This window comes from Oncorhynchus kisutch, linkage group LG4 (assembly GCF_002021735.2).
Source record: "Oncorhynchus kisutch isolate 150728-3 linkage group LG4, Okis_V2, whole genome shotgun sequence".
Lineage (NCBI taxonomy): Eukaryota > Metazoa > Chordata > Actinopteri > Salmoniformes > Salmonidae > Oncorhynchus > Oncorhynchus kisutch.
This window is the reverse complement of record NC_034177.2, coordinates 15,531,870-15,555,804: the sequence shown is the minus strand read 5'-3', so window position 1 is coordinate 15,555,804 and position 23,935 is coordinate 15,531,870. Positions and strand designations below refer to the sequence as shown.

The 23,935-nt window shown below is 45.4% G+C and overlaps 1 protein-coding gene across 3 annotated transcripts in view; it reads left to right on the top strand.

The window, feature by feature from the left end:
- The window catches only part of palm1a (paralemmin 1a), a 69,766-nt gene that overhangs the window by 15,404 nt on the left and 30,427 nt on the right, over nt 1-23,935 (top strand). For all 3 annotated transcript variants that reach the window (XM_020480287.2, XM_020480286.2, XM_031822508.1), the window contains exons 2-3: nt 7,534-7,579; nt 17,706-17,786. In XM_020480287.2, coding sequence (XP_020335876.2) covers nt 7,534-7,579; nt 17,706-17,786 — 127 coding nt within the window. The remainder of the gene's footprint in view (nt 1-7,533; nt 7,580-17,705; nt 17,787-23,935) is intronic.

Genomic DNA, 23,935 nt, shown 5'->3' with positions numbered 1-23,935 from the left:
CAGGAGGGGACTGAGTACGCATTGGATGTGTTATTACCTACCCTTACCACCTGGGGGCGGCCCGTCAGGAAATCCAGGATCCAGTTGCAGAGGAAAGTGTTTAGTCCCAGGGTCCTTAGCTCATTGATGTTCTTTGAGGGCACTATGGTATTGAACGCTGAGCTGTAATCAATGAATGGCATTCTCACATTGTTTTTCCTTTTGTCCAGGTGGGAAAGGGCAGTCTGGAGTGCAATTGAGATTGCATCATCTGTGGATCTGTTGGGGCAGTATGCAAATTGGAGTGGGTCTAGGGTTTCTGGGATGATGGTGTTGTGAGCCATGACCAGCCTTTCAAAGCACTTCATGGCTACAGACATGAGTGCTACGAGTCGGTAGTCATTTAGGCAGGTTAACTTAGTTTTCTTGGGCACAGGTACTATGGTGGTCTGCTTGAAACAGGTTGCTGTTACAGACTCGGATAGGGAGACGTTGAAAATGTCAGTGTAGACACTTGCCAGTTGTTCAGCGCATGCTCGCATTACACGTCCTGGTAATTCGCCTGGCCCTGCGGCTTTGTGAATGTTGACCTTTTTACAGGTCTTACTCACATCGGCTGCGGAGAGCGTGATCACACAGTCTTCCGGAGCAGCTGGTGCTGTCATGCATGTTTCAGTGTTATTTGCCTCGAAGCGAGCATAGAAGTAGTCTAGCTCGTCTGGTAAGCTCATGTCACTGGGCAGCTCTCAGCTGTGCTTCCCTTTGTAGTTTTAATTGTTTGCAAGCTCTGCCACATCCGACGAGCATCTGAGCCGGTGTAATATGATTCGATCTTAGTCCTGTATTGGCACTTTGCCTGTTTGATGGTTCGTCAGAGGGCTTAGCGTGATTTCTTATAAGCTTCCGGGTTAGAGTCCCGCTCCTTGAAAGCGGCAGCTCTAGCCATTAGCTCAGAGCAGATGTTGCCTGTAATCCATGGCTTCTGGTTGGGGTATGTACGTACATGACTGATGTGGTGTACCTCAACTAACACATTGACTCTGTACCGGTACCCCCCTGTATACATCTGACCAGTTTTTTTTATTGATCTAGTCAATGATGCTTCCTGCTTTTATTTTTGCTTGTAAGCAGGAATCAGGGGGATAGAATTATGGTCAGATTTTCCAAATGGAGGGCGAGGGAGAGCTTTGTATGTGTCTCTCTGTGTGGAGAAAAGGTGGTCCAGAGTTTTTGTCCCTCTGGTGGCACATTTAACATGCTGATAGAAATTTGGCAAAACAGATTTAAGTTTCCCTGCATTAAAGTCCCCGGCTACTAGGAGCGCCGCCTCTGGGTGAGCGTTTTCTTGTTTGCTTATGGCGGAATACAGATCATTCAATGCTATCTTAGTTCCAGCCTCTGACTGTGGTGGTATGTAAACAGCTGCAAAAAATACAGATGAAAACTCTCTAGGTAGATAGTGTGGTCTACAGCTTATCATGAGATACTCTACCTCAAGCGAGCAATAGCTCAAAACTTCGTTAGATATTGTGCACCTGCTGTTATTGACAAAATATATCGTCCCCCGCCACTTGTCTTACCAGACACCGCTGTTCTATCCTGATGGTGCACCGTATAACCAGCCAGCTGTATGTTGATAGTGTCGTCATTCAGCCATGACTCCGTGAAGCATAAGATATTACAGTTTTGAATGTCCCCGTTGGTAGTTTTATCTTCCATGTAGGTCATCTATTTAATTCTCCAGAGATTGCACGTTTGCTAGCAGAATGGAAGGAAGTGGGGGTTTATTTGATCGCGCCCCTATTATTAGAAGGCAGCCCACCTTCCGGCCCCTTTTTCTCCACCTCCTCTTCACGCAAATCACAGGGATCTGGGCCTGTTCCCGAGAAAGCAGTATATAATTTGCGTCGGGCTCCTGGAGGGAGTTGATGTCATGGACAATGGCTCCTGTGTGACAGAGGACCTTGGTCGGTCAACAGATCGTAGGCAAGCCAAAATCTCTCGGTATCGGCTGCCCACAATGATGGTGGTCGTGATGGAATCCGATGGGGAAGTGATCTGCTGAACTATGGTGGCCAGGATCTGTGCTGACTCCCGGAGCTGGTAGATCCGTCTCAAGCGGGGAAAAGCTGTTTGATAGCTGGATCAGATCTTCTTGGATAGATGAACGGTGGCCAGACTGCCTCCCCGATCTCTTACGCATTGCGAGTGTCCAGTCTCCCATGGGCCGCGGAGTTGAGCTGAACATCTGTCTGTTGGATTGGGACAGATCAACCCTGCCCAACTCACCGACAGCTTTGCTATCAGGCATTTAAAACTAAGATTCGGTTTGCCTGGGTTACAGCAAAGTCGGTGTACTTTTAAAAGCAGGTTGTTCTTTTCTCACAGCCTAGCTAACAGCCGAAGGATCTCTTCCCTAAGCTGCTCGATGGTGTTGCATTTAGGGCAGACAAATCCCTGTCCATTTTCCAGTTCCACCTTATCTTCATCTTGTGTGGAAATCATTTCACACCTGAAGTATTTGTGCTCAGCCGTGGATAAAAGCACTGGTGGGTTAGCACTGCTAGCGTTAGCTGCTAGCCATCATGAAAATGGAGCAGGCTAACTGCTACTTAACAGGAACACAAACTTGCTGTCCCAGATGTAAAGGCTGACCGCATTGCAGATTGCGTAGCAATACAAATTTAGTTATGATTAAAAAACGATTTCATGAAAACGATTTCATAAAAGCAACAAACCGAGTGTAGACTATCTCCTGGTGTCAGGAATCTCCTGGTTTACAGACATCAGGCCTGCAAGTTACATTATGCTGGCTGGCAAAGTGATTTGTAATTCCTATTGATCGGAATCCAGACAGTGTTAGGATATCCAACAAGTGGAATTGTTAATCACCCACATCTTGCATTCAGAATGACTGCCAGTGTAGGGAAGATGAATTACTGACACTACCTCAACCATCTAAACTTGAACAACCTAAATTACGGGTGCAATAAATCCAACAGATTGGACTGTATTATGGACTGTATTAAACTGTATTATGCTATTTTTGTGTAGCATAAAATCTATTAACCAATCACTGTAAATGCAAAAAACCCAGAAATGACAGCAAAACAAAACATTCTGAAATTCTCACTCAAATAGAGCATGCTGGGAAATATTATATATGGTTCTATGTAGAACCCTTCTTGCCTTCCAAATAATTATTCTTGCCTCCCAAAGAATCATCAAAGAACCCTTTCTTCCAAAATGGCTCTTATGATGTTAAAGTTTCTAGGTAGAACCCTTTGCCTTACAATGAAGACCAGATGTAGAACCATATCCCTCTGCAAAGAACCCTTTTGGAACCCGTTTCTTCTTAGAGTGTGTAGTATGAAGTGATGTCATTAGTGTCACTATTAATATCACTATTAATGACTCCCTGTCAAATTTGAGGTGTGATCCCTGTCTGTATATAGCTCCTGTAGGCCCCTATGGAGCTTAGCTTGTTGCAGCAGTGCAGTTTTACTGGTGCTTTGACAGGTCCTCTTCTGGAATGCACCCACATACAACCCCCTCACATACACGCTTGCAAGAAAGCATGCACGCACACACACATTCTCACACACAAACACATCAGGTCACAGTGCCCTCAGATTCACCTCCAATGAAATGTTCACGTGTAATGAAAAGGGCTGGACATGATGCACCAGTTCATGGTCAGTATTCATGAGTGAAATTGACCAGTGCTCTGCAATACCCCCAGAGGCATTAGAAGCCAAATGTGTTGATCCTGGAAGTTTGAACATTCCCACAGCAATTTACCACAGCCATTTTGTTTGGCCTCATATTGATGCATTCATCATCCTATTTCTAATGACAAAAAGCTTCAAGGGCTAATATTGGGCAACATAACAATTCATTTATGAAAAGAAAAAAAAGGAAAACGAAGCAATGCCTGTTGAACAGGAACAAGCTTCTCTTTGAGGGCTGACCAAAACCAGAACCCTTCTGCCGTTGTTGGCACTTCAAGAAAATGTGCTTGTGACAGTGAGAAAATTAGCATGTGATCTTTTTAGAGAATTCCAAGCTGCAGCTGGGAAGGAACAAAAAAAATGCAGTCTAAATTGTTGGTTTTACACATTAATAATGCAAGGTTATGTAATCGATTCACCACTACACTTTGACCCACTCGCGCTCTGAAGGTTTCTACTCAGATGAATTAGTTTATCTCCTGATGTACTGTAGCCACTCCAACAGCCTCCATCAAACCTAGCCTGTACAGATTGGTGGGTAGCTTCTACTTATTGGTAGATAGCCTTTACTTATTGGTGGATAGCCTTTACTTATTGGTAGATACTCATTTTCCTCAGACAATACAGCCATCTACATGATGCAGCACTGCTGAACTCTGCATACTCAGGCCTAGCAGTCGAAGCCACACAAAGCAATAGCATTAGCCTAGCGTAGCATCTAAGATGAGCCACATGTGATACGCTAATAGCATTTTGTCCCAGAGACATAGCATCGACGCAAACACATATGTGTTTTGCATATATCACAGAATTTTCAAAGGGAGCATCCCATTTTCAACCTCTCCTTGTCCAAGTCTGTTATCCCCACATGTTTCAAGCTGACTACCATCATTCTTGTTCCCAAAAACTCTAATGATGATATGAAAAAAGTAACTTGAAAAGCATGAGCTCTGCTTAGTTTTTTTGCACGGGCTGTACACAGTACATCGGTCACTCAATCACAATTTGACAAGCACTCGATAATGCCAAGAATTTTACGACGGCATCCCCTTTGTGTGGCCATAATACACACTAAAAAAATCCATGCCTTTTACCGCCAGTGGCTGTTGTGCCCTTGGCCCAGAGTGCTGTGCGCTCCGAATCACCTCTCACTCACATGCCTCTCCATCACGTGATGGGGTCTTTCTCACAGGCTACAAGTGAAGACAGACACATCGGGGACGCAACTGCGCGTGTCCTTATCCAATTCCGAGGTGCATATTGAAGATATTGGAAGAACTGTCCACATTTACTTTTCATCAGCCAACAAGAGGAGTAGGCCTAACAAACAGTAAAAGCTCTAGCCTATGTCAATCTACTGTCCCCCATAGTGCAAAAGTTGACCTATTCTATTCCAAATATAGTCTGGGACAGTTGTGGGATGCGATAGATCCCAAATTAATACAACTACTAGCATCTAAAAATTAGTAAAAGTAGAAGTCTCACAGTAAAATACCCACTGAGTAAGAGTCTAAAAGTATTTGGTTTGAAATATACTTAAGTATCACAAGTAAATGGAATTGCTAAAAATGTACTTAAGTATCAAAAGTCAAATGATTTAATAAATTCAAATTCCTTATTATGCAAATCAGACAGCACAATGTTCTTTAAAAAAAAATATATATATATATTTTTTTACATTCATGGATTGCCAGGGGTACACTACAACACTCTGACATTCATTTACAAACCAAGCATGTGTTTAGTGAGTCTTCCAGATATTTTTTTCATTTTTTTTCACCTTTATTTAACCAGGTAGGCCAGTTGAGAACAAGTTCTCATTTACAACTGTGACCTGGCCTAGATAAAGCAAAGCAGTGAGACAAAACAACAACACAGAGTTACACATAAACAAACGTACAGTCAATAACACAATAGAAAAATATATATTAAAAAAATAAGAGGTAGTAGGGGTGACCAGGGATATTCTCTTGATAAGTTGTGTGAATTGGATCATTTTCCTGTCAAAAAAGTACTTTTGGGTGTCAGGGAAAGTGTATGAAGTAAAAAGTATATTATTTTCCTTCGGAATGTAGTGAAGTAAAAGTTGTCAAAAAATTTAATATATATACCCCAAAAATCTACTTATGTAAAACTACTTTAATGTACTACTTAAGTACTTTACACCACTGCAGCCAGGTAGGCTATACTCCTGTTGTAAATAAGCAATGTGCTTAAAATTAGGAAAGTTGAGAAATAAATATAGTAGGCCTAGCCTATAGAAAGCTGATGGGATCCTCCTCTTTTTAGTAGAGTCCGTCACTCTGTTTTCTTGCGCAATTGCATAGCCTATAGAAATGAGTATGATTAATTGATTAGACTTATTACTACCACTACACTGCTGTTCATTGATTATTGATTACCATAGTATCTATATATTTCTTATACTACTGGTCACTATTACTCCTGTTTACATTACCATTAGTATATTATCGTACGTATTTCTATATTCCTGCTACCAGTCACTTTTCAGCCCTGTTTACATGTATATATTACCATTTAGTATAGTACCATAATTATTTCTATATTCCTGCTACCAGTCACTTTTCAGCTTTTCAGCCCTGTTTACATGTATATCCATCCGCCTACACTGACACTCTTGCACTCACCCACACACTCACACTTACGTAGACACTCTCCCCACCACGCAGGCACCCACTCACCACTTATGCTGCTGCTATGCTGTTTACTATTGTTATTATTATTAATGCTGTTACCAGTCACTTTCTCCTAATGGCTGCCTACATATTTACATCTACCTCAATACTCCAGTATCCCTGCACATTGTAAATGTGTTACTGGCTCTGACTCTGTATATATCTTCCTCTCTTATTTCTTTTTTCTCTGGGTTAAAAAAATAAATGAGTTATAATATTTTGATATTGAATACTACAATGTTGGCTAGGGCTTACAAATGAAGCATTTGTGCTTGTGACAAATAAAAGTTGAAAGTTGAAACAATAAAACATTTTGTCCTCTTGTTTGCCTGGTACACATGGTCCTAGGCTGAGTTCTGCTGGCTCGCCTTGTTAATTCAAATAAAGGCCCTCATTGTAAATTATAACCTCCCGCTTTCCACTCTTTCCACTTACCCCCTCAGCTTCTCATACCACTCTCCACTGTAAGCCAAGCATATTTCATGTAGGAGCCCCGAAAAACGCATGATATTTTTACAGGTGGTGTGTGTTACAGTATATGGGGGGGGGGGGTGTTGGGTCGGTGGAGAAGGACCGTAGCGGAGGCCAGGCATTCCTGCGTTCCCTCATGGCATGTTGTACATCTCATCTTTCAAACAGGGCTATCAGAGGGGGGAAGGTCACTCCTGACCAACACAGTCTGGGACTGGATGGAATGGTGCTGGATGGGATGCACCCGTCTGGGACTGGATGGGATGCTTCTCAACATCAACATGTTTCAAATGCAAAGAGACCCATAGTATCTAAGACCACAAACCTAATAGACTGGCTGTGTCTTCAGAATGTTGTCTTCACGGCCAATTGTCTTGTGGGTTTCTTGTTAACCGTGTTTAACATTCTCTCTCTCTCTTTTTCCCCTCCTTCCTCTACCCACCCTTTTCTTCTTTCTACCACCCTTCCTTCATTCCCCTCTCTCCCCCTCTTCCTACCTCTGTTTCTCTCTCTCTCTCTCTCTCTCTCTCTCTCTCTCTCTCTCTCTCTCTCTCTCTCTCTCTCTCTCTCTCTCTCTCTCTTTCATTTCAATTGTTTCTCTCTTTCATTTCAATTGTTTCTCTCTTTCATTTCAATTGTTTCTCTCTTTCTGGCAGAATGTCTGAGGGGCTGTCACAGCAGGAGAGAATCCAGGCTATAGCGGTAAGTGATGAGATCATCTGTTATACTCTCACCCTCAACACTTTCTATACAGTACAATCTACACAGATTGACATACTCCGACATTACTGCGCAGGGAAACGATTGCAGCACCTAATATGCTTGTATAGAGTTATAGATGGACTGGTTGGAGTTTGATGGATTTTCCTCATTTTCCTCATCCACTTTCATTTACGTCTTGAGCTTTCCGAGGGTGTTCCATGAGCGTTTCACGCATTCATCTTTTGAGGCTTTAATCATTCATTCTTACCAACTGGGAAGGAGATTTAAAACCTTTCATTCCTAAGCCCGTGTCTTTCAGCCCCAAACTCTTTCTCCTCTCCTCTATCTTGCTCTCCTTCTAACAATCTTTCGCTATGTCTTTATCTGCCCTACACACACACACACACACACACACACACACACACACACACACACACACACACACACACACACACACACACTTATCTTTAAAGTTTCTGCCTTATTCATTCTTTGCCTGGATGGAGAGAGAGGTACTCACCTGTCTATCTATGCCTCCATCTCTACCTCTCCCTTCCTCTACACACCCTTTTCCCTCTCTCTCTCCTCCTCTCCCTACCTCTTTCTCCCTCCACCTCTCTCGCTCTGTCTCCTTCTCTCATTCTTTCAATTTAATTTGTACCCCTTTTAATAGTGCTGCATAAGAAAAACCTACAGACGGACCTAGCCAAGGCCAGTGCTGCAGACTGCACACTTTAAATAGGCACTGTAAATAAAAATGCTAACAAACACTCACTTCCAATACAGCCTCATGCCTATACCCTCAACTCCCCTCCCCTCTCTTTCTATCAGCCTTATGTCTTCCATAACGATAGTAAAATAATTTAGCTCATTCTGCCCACACGGTAATTGAACCCACTACCGTAGTGTTATAAACTCTGCACTCTAACCAACTGAGCCAGCCATCTTTAACCTTTTATTTAACTAGGCAAGTCAGTTAAGAACAAATTATTTGCAATGACAGCCTACCCTGGTGATGCTGGGCCAATTGTGCGCCACCCGTGGGACTCCCAGTCACAGTTGGATCTGCTGCATCCTGGATTCGAACCAGGGACTGCAGTAATGCCTCTAGCACTGAGATGCTAGAGCAGCCTTACTCTAAAATTGATTACAGCCTTACTCTAAAATTGATTAAATTGTTTATTTTCCTCATCAATCTACACACAATACCCCATAATGACAAAGCAAAAACAGATTTTTTTAGAAATGTATGTAAATGTGTAAAATAAAAATAACAGATATCACATAAGTATTCAGACTCTTCACTCAGTACTTTGTTGAAGCACCTTTGGTAGTGATTACAGCCTTGAGTCTTCTTGGGTATGATGCTACAAACTTGGCACACCTGTATTTGGGGAGTTTCTCCCATTCTTCTCTGCAGATCCTTTCAAGCTCTGTCAGGTTGGATGGGGAGCGTTGCTGCACAGCTATTTTCAAGTCTCTACAGAGATTTTTGATCGGGTTCAAATCCGGGCTCTGGCTGGGCCACTCAAGGACATTCAGAGATTTGTCCCCAAGCCCCTCCTGCGTTGTTCTTGGCTGTGTGCTTAGGGCCGTTGTCCTGTTAGAAGGTGAACCTTTGCCCAAGTCTGAGGTGATAAGTGCTCTGGAGTAGGTTTTCATCAAGGATCTCTGTACTTTGCGTCATTCATCTTTCCCTCGATCCTGACTAGTCTCCCAGTCCCTGCTGCTGAAAAATCATGGGCATTAATATGCAATTGGTCCCCCCTTTGCTGCGACAGGGTAGCCTAGTGGGCAGCAGGGTAGCCTGGGGCAGCAGGGTAGCCTAGTGGTTAAAGCGTTGGACTAGTAACCGGAAGGTTGCAAGTTCAAACCCCTGAGCTGACAAGGTGCAAATCTGTCACTCTGCCCTTGAACAGGCAGTTAACCCACTGTTCCTAGGCCGTAATTGAAAATAAGGATTTGTTCTTAACTGACTTGCCTAGTTAAATAAAGGTCAAATAAAATAAATACAATTACAGCCTCCACTATTCTGGGATGGCTTTCCACTAGATGTTGTAGTAACATTGCTACAGGGACTTGCTTCCATTTAGCCACGAGAGCATCGGTGAGTTTGGGCACTGATGTTGGGCGATTAGGCTTGGCTCGCAGTCAGCGTTCCAGTTCATCCCAAAGGTGTTCGATGGAGTTGAGGTCAGGGCTCTGTGCAGGCCAGTCAAGTTCTTCTACACCGGTATCAACCATCCATTTCTGTATGGACCTCGCTTTGTGCACGGGGGCATGCTGAAACAGGCAAGGGCCTTCCCCAAACTGTTGCCACAAAGTTGGAAGCACAGAATCATCTATGTTGTAGCGTTAAGATTCAGCACTCGGCGGTCCCATTCTGTGAGCTTGTGTGGCCTACCACTTCGTGGCTGAGCTGTTGTTGCTCCTAGACATTTCCACTTTTACAGTAACAGCGGAAATTTGACCAACTGACTTGTTGGAAAGATGGCATCCATCATAAGATGGCTTCCTATGATGGTGTCACGTTGAAAGTCGCTAACCTCTTTAGTAAGGCCATTATACTGCAAATGTTTACTATGGAGATTGCATGGCTGTGTGCTCGAGTTTATACACTTGTTTGCAACGAGTGTGGCTGAAGTAGCCGAATCGCTCAGAGACATTCAAAATGGGCCAAAATAGATTTGAAAGGTACAGAGTAGCTTCAGGCTTAAACTTGAAAAATGTGGCATTTCAAGTTAATACACAGATTTACTCTATGGGTGATGAAGTCGAGGATATATTAAATCCTTCACCTTTCACTGAGGAAGAGAAACGTAACTACAGTGCCGTTAAGACCGTTTTGAAATGCATTTCCTAAGGCGACACAACATTGTATTTGAGAGAGCTAGGTTTAATGTGGGCAAACAGGAGCAGGGTGAAACCGCTGACAGCATTATCACACCTGTTCACAAGCTAGCGGAACATTGTTATTTTTGGCAGAGTGAAGAGAAGAAGGAAATGCATACATCTTTATACTGTGCTAAAAAAACTGAGGGGAACAGAGACAGATGTGGAGAAAACAATCACAGACGGGGCCAGTTTATCACAGAGCAAAGATGGAAAGAACGAGGCGTTGGCTATGACATTGGCATGTGAAAGGCTCAGCCAATAACTTATTACCTTATCCCCCCGCCCCCCACCCCCCATTGTCCCCCACACCCCAGTGTTCCCCCGCCTCCCAATGCCCCCCACCCCCCGGTCCCCCCACCCCCAATAGGCTGATAGTTTCAACCATATTGCTCACACCCTATCCAATTATTATCTGATCAACAAGTGCCTGGGTTTAGGGGTAAGTGGATTGTCTTTGATTGGGTTTCAGTTGGCAGGCTTGTGAATTGTATTTCTAATGCTTGGAGCTGGCTTGGAGCTGGCTTGGAGCTGGCTTGGAGCTGGCTTGGAGCTGGCTTGGAGCTGGCTTGGAGCTGGCTTGGAGCTGGCTTGTCTGGAGACAGAGCAGAGATGAAGTCATGTAGACTATGGCCAGATCTTTTAAACATAATACCCTGCCACCAGTTGCGATTGGTGCTGTTTAAATTTAAGGAAGATTTTTTAATGTTTTATGAAAATGGCCTTATTGCTATTAAGGCATGTTGGATGACGGTCATTCATATTCCATTCACTCAGCTCAATGTAACATCGATAGGTTTAGGCTACTACATGATACTCACATTTTCCCTGGACCCATCATGAGGTTGTTACAACGTTATCTACCCGAAGGGGTTATTCGGCTGGCTCCTCCGTCGCGACGTTACCTGAACGCCCATCTGCGGCCTGCTAACCGTTAGCCGTCTTACCGGCTGCTATCTGAATAGACAATCGGACAATTTTTATTTTATTTTTTTTATTTTTTATTATTATTATTATGTTTTCTTCTTGGGCCTCTATAACTATATCTATTGTTTTTATTTTTGTTGTTGTTGTGTGATTTGGATTGATCCCCTCTACCACACGGAACCCCACTAATCTACTGACGGAGCGCAGGAGGTGGCTAACAACAGACCTCCATCCTATGCTAGCTTGCTACCGATGCCCTGGCTAGCTGTCTAAATCACCAACCAACCTCTCCACTCACCGGACCCTTTTGATCACTCGACTAAGCATGCCTCTCCTTAATGTCAATATGTCTTGTCCATTTCTGTTCTGGTTAGTGTTTATTGGCTTATTTCACTGTAGAGCCTCTAGTCCTGCTCACTATACCTTATCCAACCTATTAGTTCCACCACCCACACATGCAATGACATCTCCTGGTTTCAACGATGTTTCTAGAGACAATATCTCTCTCTTCATCACTCAATACCTAGGTTTACCTCCACTGTATTCACATCCTACCATACATTTGTCTGTACATTATACCTTGATGCTATTTTATCGCCCCCAGAAACCTCCTTTTACTCTATGTTCCAGACGTTCTAGACGACCAATTCTCATAGCTTTTAGCCGTACCCTTATTCTACTCCTCCTATGTTCCTCTGGCGATGTAGAGGTGAATCCAGGCCCTGCAGTGCCTAGCTCCACTCCTATTCCCCAGGCGCTCTCTTTTGACGACTTCTGTAACCGTAATAGCCTTGGTTTCATGCATGTTAACATTAGAAGCCTCCTCCCTAAGTTTGTTCTATTCACTGCTTTAGCACACTCTGCCAACCCGGATGTTCTAGCTGTGTCTGAATCCTGGCTTAGGAAGACCACCAAAAACTCAGACATTTTAATTCCAAACTACAACATTTTCAGACAAGATAGAACTGCCAAAGGGGGCGGTGTTGCAATCTACTGCAAAGATAGCCTGCAGAGTTCTGTCCTACTATCCAGGTCTGTACCCAAACAATTCGAACTTCTACTTTTAAAAATCCACCTCTCTAAAAACAAGTCTCTCACCGTTGCCGCCTGCTATAGACCACCCTCTGCCCCCAGCTGTGCTCTGGACACCATATGTGAACTGATTGCCCCCCATCTATCTTCAGAGTTCGTGCTGCTAGGCGACCTAAACTGGAACATGCTTAACACCCCAGCCATCCTACAATCTAAACTTGATGCCCTCAATCTCACACAAATAATCAATGAACCTACCAGGTACCTCCCCAAAACCTTAAACACGGGCACCCTCATAGATATCATCCTAACCAACTTCCCCTCTAAATACACCTCTGCTGTCTTCAACCAAGATCTCAGCGATCACTGCCTCATTGCCTGCATCCGTAATGGGTCAGCGGTCAAACGACCTCCACTCATCACTGTAAAACGCTCCCTGAAACACTTCTGCGAGCAGGCCTTTCTAATCGACCTGGCCGGGGTATCCTGGAAGGATATTGATCTCATCCCGTCAGTAGAGGATGCCTGGATATTTTTTAAAAATGCCTTCCTAACCATCTTAAATAAACATGCCCCATTTAAGAAATTTAGAACCAGGAACAGATATAGCCCTTGGTTCTCCCCAGACCTGACTGCCCTTAACCAACACAAAAACACCCTATGGCGTTCTGCATTAGCATCGAACAGCCCCCGTGATATGCAGCTGTTCAGGGAAGCTAGAAATCATTATACACAGGCAGTTAGAAAAGCCAAGGCTAGCTTTTTCAAGCAGAAATTTGCTTCCTGCAACACTAACTCAAAAAAGTTCTGGGACACTGTAAAGTCCATGGAGAATAAGAACACCTCCTCCCAGCTGCCCACTGCACTGAAGATAGGAAACACTGTCACCACTGATAAATCCACCATAATTGAGAATTTCAATAAGCATTTTTCTACGGCTGGCCATGCTTTCCACCTGGCTACTCCTACCCCGGACAACAGCACTGCACCCCCAACAGCAACTCGCCCAAGCCTTCCCCATTTCTCCTTCTCCCAAATCCATTCAGCTGATGTTCTGAAAGAGCTGCAAAATCTGGACCCCTACAAATCAGCCGGGCTAGACAATCTGGACCCTTTCTTCCTAAAATTATCTGCCGAAATTGTTGCCACCCCTATTACTAGCCTGTTCAACCTCTCTTTCGTGTCGTCTGAGATTCCCAAAGATTGGAAAGCAGCTGCGGTCATCCCCCTCTTCAAAGGGGGGGACACTCTTGACCCAAACTGCTACAGACCTATATCTATCCTACCGTGCCTTTCTAAGGTCTTCGAAAGCCAAGTCAACAAACAGATTACCGACCATTTCGAATCTCACCATACCTTCTCTGCTATGCAATCCGGTTTCAGAGCTGGTCATGGGTGCACCTCAGCCACGCTCAAGGTCCTAAACGATATCTTAACCGCCATCGATAAGAAACATTACTGTGCAGCCGTATTCATTGATCTGGCCAAGGCTTTCGACTCTGTCAATCACCATATCCTCATCGGCAGACTCGACAGCCTTGGTTTCTCAAATGATTGCCTCGCCTGGTTCACCAACTACTTCTCTGATAGAGTTCAGTGTGTCAAATCGGAGGGTCTGCTGTCCGGACCTCTGGCAGTCTCTATGGGGGTGCCACAGGGTTCAATTCTTGGACCGACTCTCTTCTCTGTATACATCAATGAGGTCGCTCTTGCTGCTGGTGAGTCCCTGATCCACCTCTACGCAGATGACACCATTCTGTATACTTCCGGCCCTTCTTTGGACACTGTGTTAACAACCCTCCAGGCAAGCTTCAATGCCATACAACTCTCCTTCCGTGGCCTCCAATTGCTCTTAAATACAAGTAAAACTAAATGCATGCTCTTCAACCGATCGCTACCTGCACCTACCCGCCTGTCCAACATCACTACTCTGGACGGCTCTGACTTAGAATACGTGGACAACTACAAATACTTAGGTGTCTGGTTAGACTGTAAACTCTCCTTCCAGACCCATATCAAACATCTCCAATCCAAAGTTAAATCTAGAATTGGCTTCCTATTTCGCAACAAAGCATCCTTCACTCATGCTGCCAAACATACCCTTGTAAAACTGACCATCCTACCAATCCTCGACTTTGGCGATGTCATTTACAAAATAGCCTCCAATACCCTACTCAACAAATTGGATGCAGTCTATCACAGTGCAATCCGTTTTATCACCAAAGCCCCATATACTACCCACCATTGCGACCTGTACGCTCTCGTTGGCTGGCCCTCGCTTCATACTCGTCGCCAAACCCACTGGCTCCATGTCATCTACAAGACCCTGCTAGGTAAAGTCCCCCCTTATCTCAGCTCGCTGGTCACCATAGCATCTCCCACCTGTAGCACACGCTCCAGCAGGTATATCTCTCTAGTCACCCCCAAAACCAATTATTTCTTTGGCCGCCTCTCCTTCCAGTTCTCTGCTGCCAATGACTGGAACGAACTACAAAAATCTCTGAAACTGGAAACACTTATCTCCCTCACTAGCTTTAAGCACCAACTGTCAGAGCAGCTCACAGATTACTGCACCTGTACATAGCCCACCTATAATTTAGCCCAAACAACTACCTCTTTCCCAACTGTATTTAATTTTAATTAATTAATTTATTTTGCTCCTTTGCACCCCATTATTTTTTATTTCTACTTTGCACATTCTTCCATTGCAAAACTACCATTCCAGTATTTTACTTGCTATATTGTATTTACTTTGCCATCATGGCCTTTTTTGCCTTTACCTCCCTTCTCACCTCACATTGTATATAGACTTGTTTATACTGCATTATTGACTGTATGTTTGTTTTTACTCCATGTGTAACTCTGTGTCGTTTTATCTGTCGAACTGCTTTGCTTTATCTTGGCCAGGTCGCAATTGTAAATGAGAACTTGTTCTCAACTTGCCTACCTGGTTAAATAAAGGTAAAATAAATAAATAAATAAAACCAAGCCTATGAATGAAAGTTCCTCTGTCCAGTGTCTGTGTTATTTTGCCCATCTTAATCTTTTATTTTTATTGGCCAGTCTGAGATATGTCTTTTTCTTTGCAACTCTGCCTAGAAGGTCAGCATCCCGGAGTCTCCTCTTCACTGTTGACGTTGAGACTGGTGTTTTGCGGGTACTATTCAATGAAGCTGCCAGTTGAGGACTTGTGAGGTGTTTGCTTCTCAAACTAGACACTCTAATGTACTTGTCCTCTTGCTCAGTTGTGCACCGGGGCCTCCCACTCCTCTTTATATTCTGGTTAGAGACAGTTTCCGTTGTTCTGTGAAGGGAGTAGTACACAGCGTTGTACGAGATCTTCAGTTTCTTGGCAATTTCTCGCATGGAATAGCCTTCATTTCTCAGAACAAGAATAGACTGATGAGTTTCAGAATAAAGTCCTTTGTTCTGGCCATTTGAGCTTGTAATCGAACCCACAAATGCTGATGCTCCAGATTCTCAACTATTTTTAAGAAGGCCAGTTTTGTTGCTTCTTTAATCAGGACAACAGTTTTCAGCTGCGCTAGCATAATTGCATAATTGCAAAAGGGTTTTCTAATGATCAATTAGGCTTTTAAAATGGTAAACTGGGATTAGCTAACACAACGTGCCATAGGAACACAGGAGTGATGGTTAATGATAATGGGCCTCTGTACGCCTATGTAGATATTCCATTATACAGATAGTATATACAATAGTCATTTACCACATTAACAATGTCTGCACTGTATTTCTGATCAATTTGATGTTTTTGTAACGGACAAAAAATTAGCTTTTCTTTCAAAAACAAGGACATTCCTAAGTGACCCCAAACTTTTGAACGGGAGTGAATTTTGTATAGTTTTATCCAAAAAGTCTAACTTTTTTAAATGTTTCACTGTTTTTATTTTATTAAATGCACTGAGTAGGATGGGTCTCCCCTTCCTCCTCCTCGGAGCCTCCTTTGCCTGGCACAATGAGAAATGCATGGCTCATTGTGTGTATGTGTGTGTTGTTGTGAGGGAAGAACATTTTGGAAGTGGGCTGCTCATTTGATTATTACATGGATCCAGCCTCTGACAAGCTTCTTAAATTCCAGCCCCTTGTATCGCGCTTGAACTGCCTGGGATATAAGTTGGTGGCGCTGATATTTGTCAGTCTCGGCCACATACATAGGCTTATGGTATGTGGCCTTCAGATGGCACGCCTGACTCAGACTATGGCAAAGTAACCGGCAAGGTACTGCTCTGTTTCAGCCGTTAAGGGCAGCCTAGCTGTGTGGACAAGGTGCCTTTTGTATCCTTATGTGTCCTTGTATCGCAGAACTTTTAAATGTTTGAATCCGTCTTGATGTTATATGATTGGTGGATTCAAATAAAGGTGTGTGTGTGTGTGTGTGTGTGTGTGTGTTTGGGAGGTTGAATATAAGGACTTGAATTAGTCCAAGTCATCTTGGGGTATAAGAGAGTCATGCCATGTGTTCCTATAACCTCAAGTAAACAATTTCTATCCAGCAAACCTTCTGTATACTCAACATAGAGCACATATTGATTTAGATTAGTCACCTTATCCAGCACTGTATGAAATTCAGCCTAGAATGCCCTTTCAAACAACTCTTTCATATCAAAATACCAAGCCTGAAGGAGAGACACTGTGACACAGCACATGCCAAAGTATGTAACTGTTGAGCAGGACAGCTCTTCAGGAGGAGAATGTTTATGGTTTCCTCTGTACTAGAGTGGAATGGCCTAGTAAATCTTATATCTGTAGTTGGCCACTACAGCCACAGGGTCTGTGTCAGGAGTGTAGCTCTTCTAACAGTGTGGACCTTTCATTTCTCTATTGCTATGATCTGTGGTAGATTGTATTTACTGAGGAGATTGAATGGACAGTCTGGACAGTAGCCTCTCTGTAAATACACACGAGAATAAAAAGTATTCTTGTATATTTCTGTACACACTTGAATATGGTTAGTACTGGTCTTTAGTAGATGAAAGTTTGAGTTTTTACATATTTATTCCAGCTGAGGAGTCCAAGACACAACCGAAATGAGGCCAAAAATCAGTTGCACTGGGAATTTAGTGCCGTAATGGACCATTCACTGATTACTCACTGTTATGTCACTGTTTACTAGAAAACGGAGACGATCCCAGTGTTGCTGGCACTATGCCCCAATCCACTGAGCAACAGGAACCTACAGGGGTAGAACAGGTTGCCACTGTTTCTTGGGGTGATCATATCATCTCTACTCTGTGTTTTCCGTATGCACCAACAGGAGAAGAGGAAGAGGCAGATAGAGGTCGAGAACAAAAAGAGGCAGCTGGAAGATGACAGGAGACAGCTTTCACATCTCAAGGTAAGAAGGGGGACCTGGGACATGATTGGAAACTGGGGGAAGGGAGGCACTGAGGGGTGTGGGGACACAGGGGGAACAGGGGTTGGGGGACGCTGGGGGGGACACTGAGAGGTGGGGAGACACTGGGGGTTGAGGGGACACTGAGGGGGGTCACTGGGGGTAGGGGACACTGGGGGAAGGGACAGTTATGTGGGCTTCACATTACAATGGAATTGAGTGCAGGAGCATTGAAAAGTTCAGTTTTATTTTAACGCTGGAAAACAAATGTCTTGATCGTCTATCTCTGCCTCTTGTATCAGTTAAATATCAGAGAGTCATGCTCTGATACGTCATGCTCTGGTACGCTGCGCTTTGGTACGTCATGCTCTGGTTCGTCATACTCCAGTACTTCATGCTGTGGTTCGTCATGCTCTGGTACTTCATGCTCTGGTTCGTCATGCTCTGGTACGTCATGCTCTGGTACGTCATGCTCTGGGACGCTACGCTCTGGTACGTCATGCTCTTGTACGCTACGCTCTGGTACGTCATGGCCTGGTATGTCATGCTCTGATACGTCATGTTCTGGTCCGTCATGTTCTGGCGTTCTATTTTAACGCTGGAAAACAAATGTCTTGATCGTCTATCTCTGCCTCTGTCACTCTCTGGTACGTCACTCTCTGGTACGTCTCTCTCTGGTACGTCTCTCTCTGGTACGTCATGCTCTGGTACTTCGTGCTCTGGTACGTCAGGCTCTGGTACGTCAGGCTCTGGTACGTCAGGCTCTGGTACGTCAGGCTCTGGTACGTCATGCTCTGGTACGTCATGCTCTGGTACGTCAAGCTCTGGTATGTCGTGCTCTGGTACGTCGTGCTCTGGTACCTCGTGCTCTGGTACTTCGTGCTCTGGTACGCCATGCTCTGGTACATCGTGCTCTGGTTCTTCGCGCTCTGGTACGTCAGGCTGTCAGGCTCTGGTACATCATGTTCTGGTACGTCATGCTCTGGTACGTCGTGCTCTGGTATGTCGTGCTCTGGTACGTCATGCTCTGGTATGCTACGCTCTAATACGCCATGCTCTGCTACGCCATGCTCTGGTACGCCATGCTCTGGTACGTCATGCTCTGGACGCTACGCTCTGGTATATCATACTCTTGTATGTCACACTCTGGTACTTCGTGCTCTGGTACTTCGTGCTCTGGTACTTCGTGCTCTGGTACTTCGTGCTCTGGTACGCCATGCTCTGGTACGCCATGCTCTGGTACGTCTTGCTCTGGTATGTCATGCTCTGGTACGTCATGCTCTGGTACGGAATGTTCTGGTAGTCTACTCTCTGGTACATCATGCTCTGGTACGCTACGCTCTGGTACGTCATGCTGTGGCTCGTCATGCTCTGGTACGTCATGCTCTGGTACCCTACGCTCTGGTACGTCATGCTCTGGTACTTCGTGCTCTGGTATGCTATGCTCTGGTACGTCATGCTCTGGTACTTCATGCTCTGGTACGCTACGCTGTGGTACATCATACTCTGGTACTTCATGCTCTTGTACACTAAGCTCTGGTACGTCATGCTGTGGCTCGTCATGTTCTGGTTCGTCACTCTCTGGTACGTCATGCTCTGGTACGTCATGCTCTGGTACGTCATGCTCTGGTACGTCACGCTCTGATACGTCATGTTCTGGTACGTCATGCTCTGGACGTTACGCTCTGGTACATCACTCTCTGGTTCATCACTCTCTGGTTTGTCACTCTCTGGTTTGTCACTCTCTGGTACGTCATGCTCTGGTACGTCATGCTCTGATACCCTACGCTCTGGTACGTCACGCTATGGTTCGTCCTGCTCTGGTACTTCATTCTCTGGTAGTCTACTCTCTGGTACGTCATGCTCTGGTACTTCATGCTCTGGTACCCTACGCTCTGTTATGTTATGCTCTGGTACGTCATGCTCTGGTACGTCATGCTCTGGTACGGCATACTCTGGTACGTCATGCTCTGGTAGTCTACTCTCTGGTACATCATGCTCTGGTACGTCATGCTCTGGTACGTCATGCTCTGGTCCGCTACGCTGTGGTACATCATGCTCTGGTACTTCATGCTCTTGTACGCTAAGCTCTGGTATGTCATGCTCTGGTACGTCATGCTCTGGTACGTCATGCTCTGGTACCCTGCGCTCTGGTACGTCATGCTCTGGTACTTCGTGCTCTGGTATGCTATGCTCTGGTACGTCATGCTCTGGTACGCTACACTGTGGTTTGTCATGCTCTGGTACTTCATGCTCTTGTACGCTAAGCTCTGGTACGTCATGCTGTGGCTCGTCATGCTCTGGTTCGTCACGCTCTGATACGTCATGTTCTGGTATGTCATGCTCTGGTACGTCATGCTCTGGTACGTCATGCTCTGGTACCCTGCGCTCTGGTACGTCATGCTCTGGTACTTCGTGCTCTGGTATGCTATGCTCTGGTACGTCATGCTCTGGTACGCTACACTGTGGTTTGTCATGCTCTGGTACTTCATGCTCTTGTACGCTAAGCTCTGGTACGTCATGCTGTGGCTCGTCATGCTCTGGTTCGTCACGCTCTGATACGTCATGTTCTGGTACGTCATGCTCTGGACGTTACGCTCTGGTACATCACTCTCTGGTTCGTCACTCTCTGGTACATCATGCTCTGGTTCTTCGTGCTCTGGTACGCTATGCTCTGGTACGCTACGCTCTGGTACGTCATGCTCTGGTATGCTACGCTCTGGTATGTCGTGCTCTGGTACGTCATGCTCTGGTACGCACGCTCTAGTACGTCATGCTCTGGTTCATCATGCTCTGGTACGTCATGCTCTGGTATGTCATGCTCTGGTACGCTACGCTCTGGTATGTCGTGCTCTGGTACGTTATGCTCTGGTACGATACGCTCTGGTATGTTGTGCTCTGGTAATTCATGCTCTGGTACTTCATGCTCTGGTACTTCATGCTCTGGTACGCTACGCTCTGGTATGTCGTGCTCTGGTACGTTATGCTCTGGTACGCTACGCTCTGGTATGTCGTGCTCTGGTACGTCATGCTCTGGTACTTCATGCTCTGGTACTTCATGCTCTGGTACGTCATGCTCTGTTACATCATTTCTCGTACATCATGCTCTGGTACGTCAAGCTATTGTATGCTACGCTCTTGTACGTCATTCTCTGGTACGTCATGCTCTGGTAGGTCATGCTCTTGTACGTAACGCTCTGGTTCGTCCTGCTCTGGTACTTCATGCTCTGATAGTCTACTCTCTGGTACGTCATACTCTGGTACGTCATGCTCTGGTACCCTACGCTCTGGTACCCTACGCTCTGGCACGTCATGCTCTGGTCCGTCATGCTCTGGTACGTCATGCTCTGGTACATCATGCTCTGGTACTTCATGCTCTGGTACTTCATGCTCTTGTACTCTACGCTCTGGTACGTCATGCTCTGGTACGTCATGCTCTGGTACGTCATGCTCTGTTACGTCATTCTCTGGTACGTCATGCTCTGGTACGTCATTCTCTGGTACGTCATGCTCTGGTACATCATGCTCTGGTAAGGCTATTCATACATTTGAATGTAGTCTGGGTAGTCTTTTAATGGAGGTCGAGGTCCAATATCTGAAATTGCATTGAGTGTGATGGTTTCCTACGCCCTTTCATTTTAATATATTGTTTATTTATGAGTGCTGTGTTGATGCATCAGATGTCACGTCATGCTCCGGTACATTGTGCTCTGGTACGTCATGCTCTGGTACGCTACGCTCTAATACGCCATGCTCTGGTACGCCATGCTCTGGTACGTCGTGCTCTGGTACGTCGTGCTCTGGTACGTCGTGCTCTGGTACGTCGTGCTCTGGTACGTCGTGCTCTGGTACTTCGTGCTCTGGTATGCCATGCTCTGGTATGCCATGCTCTGGTACGTCTTGCTCTGGTACGTCATGCTCTGGTACCCTACGCTCTGTTATGTTATGCTCTGGTACATCATGCTCTGGTTCGTCCTGCTCTGGTACGTCATGCTCTGGTACTTCATGCTCTGGTAGTCTACTCTCTGGTACATCATGCTCTGGTACGTCATGCTCTGGTACGTCATGCTCTGGTACCCTACGCTCTGGTACGTCATGCTCTGGTACTTCATGCTCTGGTACCCTACGCTCTGTTATGTTATGCTCTGGTACGTCATGCTCTGGTACGTCATGCTCTGGTACGGCATGCTCTGGTACGGCATGTTCTGGTACGTCATGCTCTGGTACTTCATGCTCTGGTAGTCTACTCTCTGGTACATCATGCTCTGGTACGTCATGCTCTGGTACCCTACGCTCTGGTACGTCATGCTCTGGTACGCTACGCTGTGGTACATCATGCTCTGGTACTTCATGCTCTTGTACGCTAAGCTCTGGTATGTCATGCTGTGGCTCGTCATGCTCTGGTACGTCATGCTCTGGTACCCTACGCTCTGGTACGTCATGCTCTGGTACCCTACGCTCTGGTATGCTATGCTCTGGTACGTCATGCTCTGGTACGCTACGCTTTGGTTTGTCATGCTCTGGTACTTCATGCTCTTGTACGCTAAGCTCTGGTACGTCATGCTGTGGCTCGTCATGCTCTGGTTCGTCACTCTCTGGTACGTCATGCTCTTGTTCGTCACGCTCTGATACGTCATGTTCTGGTACGTCATGCTCTGGACGTTACGCTCTGGTACATCACTCTCTGGTTCGTCACTCTCTGGTACGTCATGCTCGGGTTCTTCGTGCTCTGGTACGCTACGCTCTGGTAGGCTACGCTCTGGTATGTCGTGCTCTGGTATGTCATGCTCTGGTACGCACGCTCTAGTACGTCATACTCTGGTTCGTCATGCTCTGGTACGTCATGCTCTGGTATGTCATGCTCTGGTACGCTACGCTCTGGTATGTCGTGCTCTGGTACGTTATGCTCTGGTACACTACGCTCTGGTATGTCGTGCTCTGGTACTTCATGCTCTGGTACGCTACGCTCTGGTATGTCGTGCTCTGGTACGCTACGCTCTGGTATGTCGTGCTCTGGTACTTCATGCTCTGGTACTTCATGCTCTGGTACGTCATGCTCTGTTACATCATTTCTCGTACATCATGCTCTGGTACGTCAAGCTATTGTATGCTACGCTCTTGTACGTCATTCTCTGGTACGTCATGCTCTGGTCGGTCATGCTCTGGTACGTCACGCTCTGGTTCGTCCTGCTCTGGTACTTCATGCTCTGATAGTCTACTCTCTGGTACGTCATACTCTGGTACGTCATGCTCTGGTACGTCATGCTCTGGTACCCTACGCTCTGGTACCCTACGCTCTGGCACGTCATGCTCTGGTCCGTCATGCTCTGGTACGTCATGCTCTGGTATGTCATGCTCTGGTACATCATGCTCTGGTACTTCATGCTCTTGTACTCTACGCTCTGGTACGTCATGCTCTGGTACGTCATTCTCTGGTACGTCATTCTCTGGTACGTCATTCTCTGGTACGTCATGCTCTGGTACGTCATGCTCTGGTACGTCATGCTCTGGTACGTCATGCTCTGGTAAGGCTATTCATACATTTGAATGTAGTCTGGGTAGTCTTTTAATGGAGGTCGAGGTCCAATATCTGAAATTGCATTGAGTGTGATGGTTTCCTACGCCCTTTCATTTTAATATATTGTTTATTTATGAGTGCTGTGTTGATGCATCAGATTTTAGTGGGGTAGTTAATCGTGCCAGTAAGGCCTGGTAGGAACTGGGCACCGAGTCCTAAAAGTCTAGAGGGGTAGAGGGGAGTCTCTATAGAATAGGCACAGCAGGAGAGCACTCTGAGATCTTGAAGGACTTGGCTGGGGCTGCTAGAATTGAACTTGTGCGCTGGGCATCAGTAAAGGGTATATGTGTATGTGCACGCATGTGTGTTAGTTTGCATATGTGTGCGTGTGTTTGTTTGTGTGTGTGTGTGGTGTGTGTGTGTGTGTGTGTATTCAAGGGTCCTGAAAGCACATGGCTGGACAGAGGAAGCCCTATGCTCAGACAGCGGATGAAGAATAAAAATACCAAAAGGTTTGGCTAAAAGGACATCCTGTTTTGGGGCAGGAAAAAGACACACTTCCCCTGCTAAATATGCAGCTCATTGTCTTGTCCTGCTTTACTTTCAGCTACATATCTGCATTCTTGTATCGTAA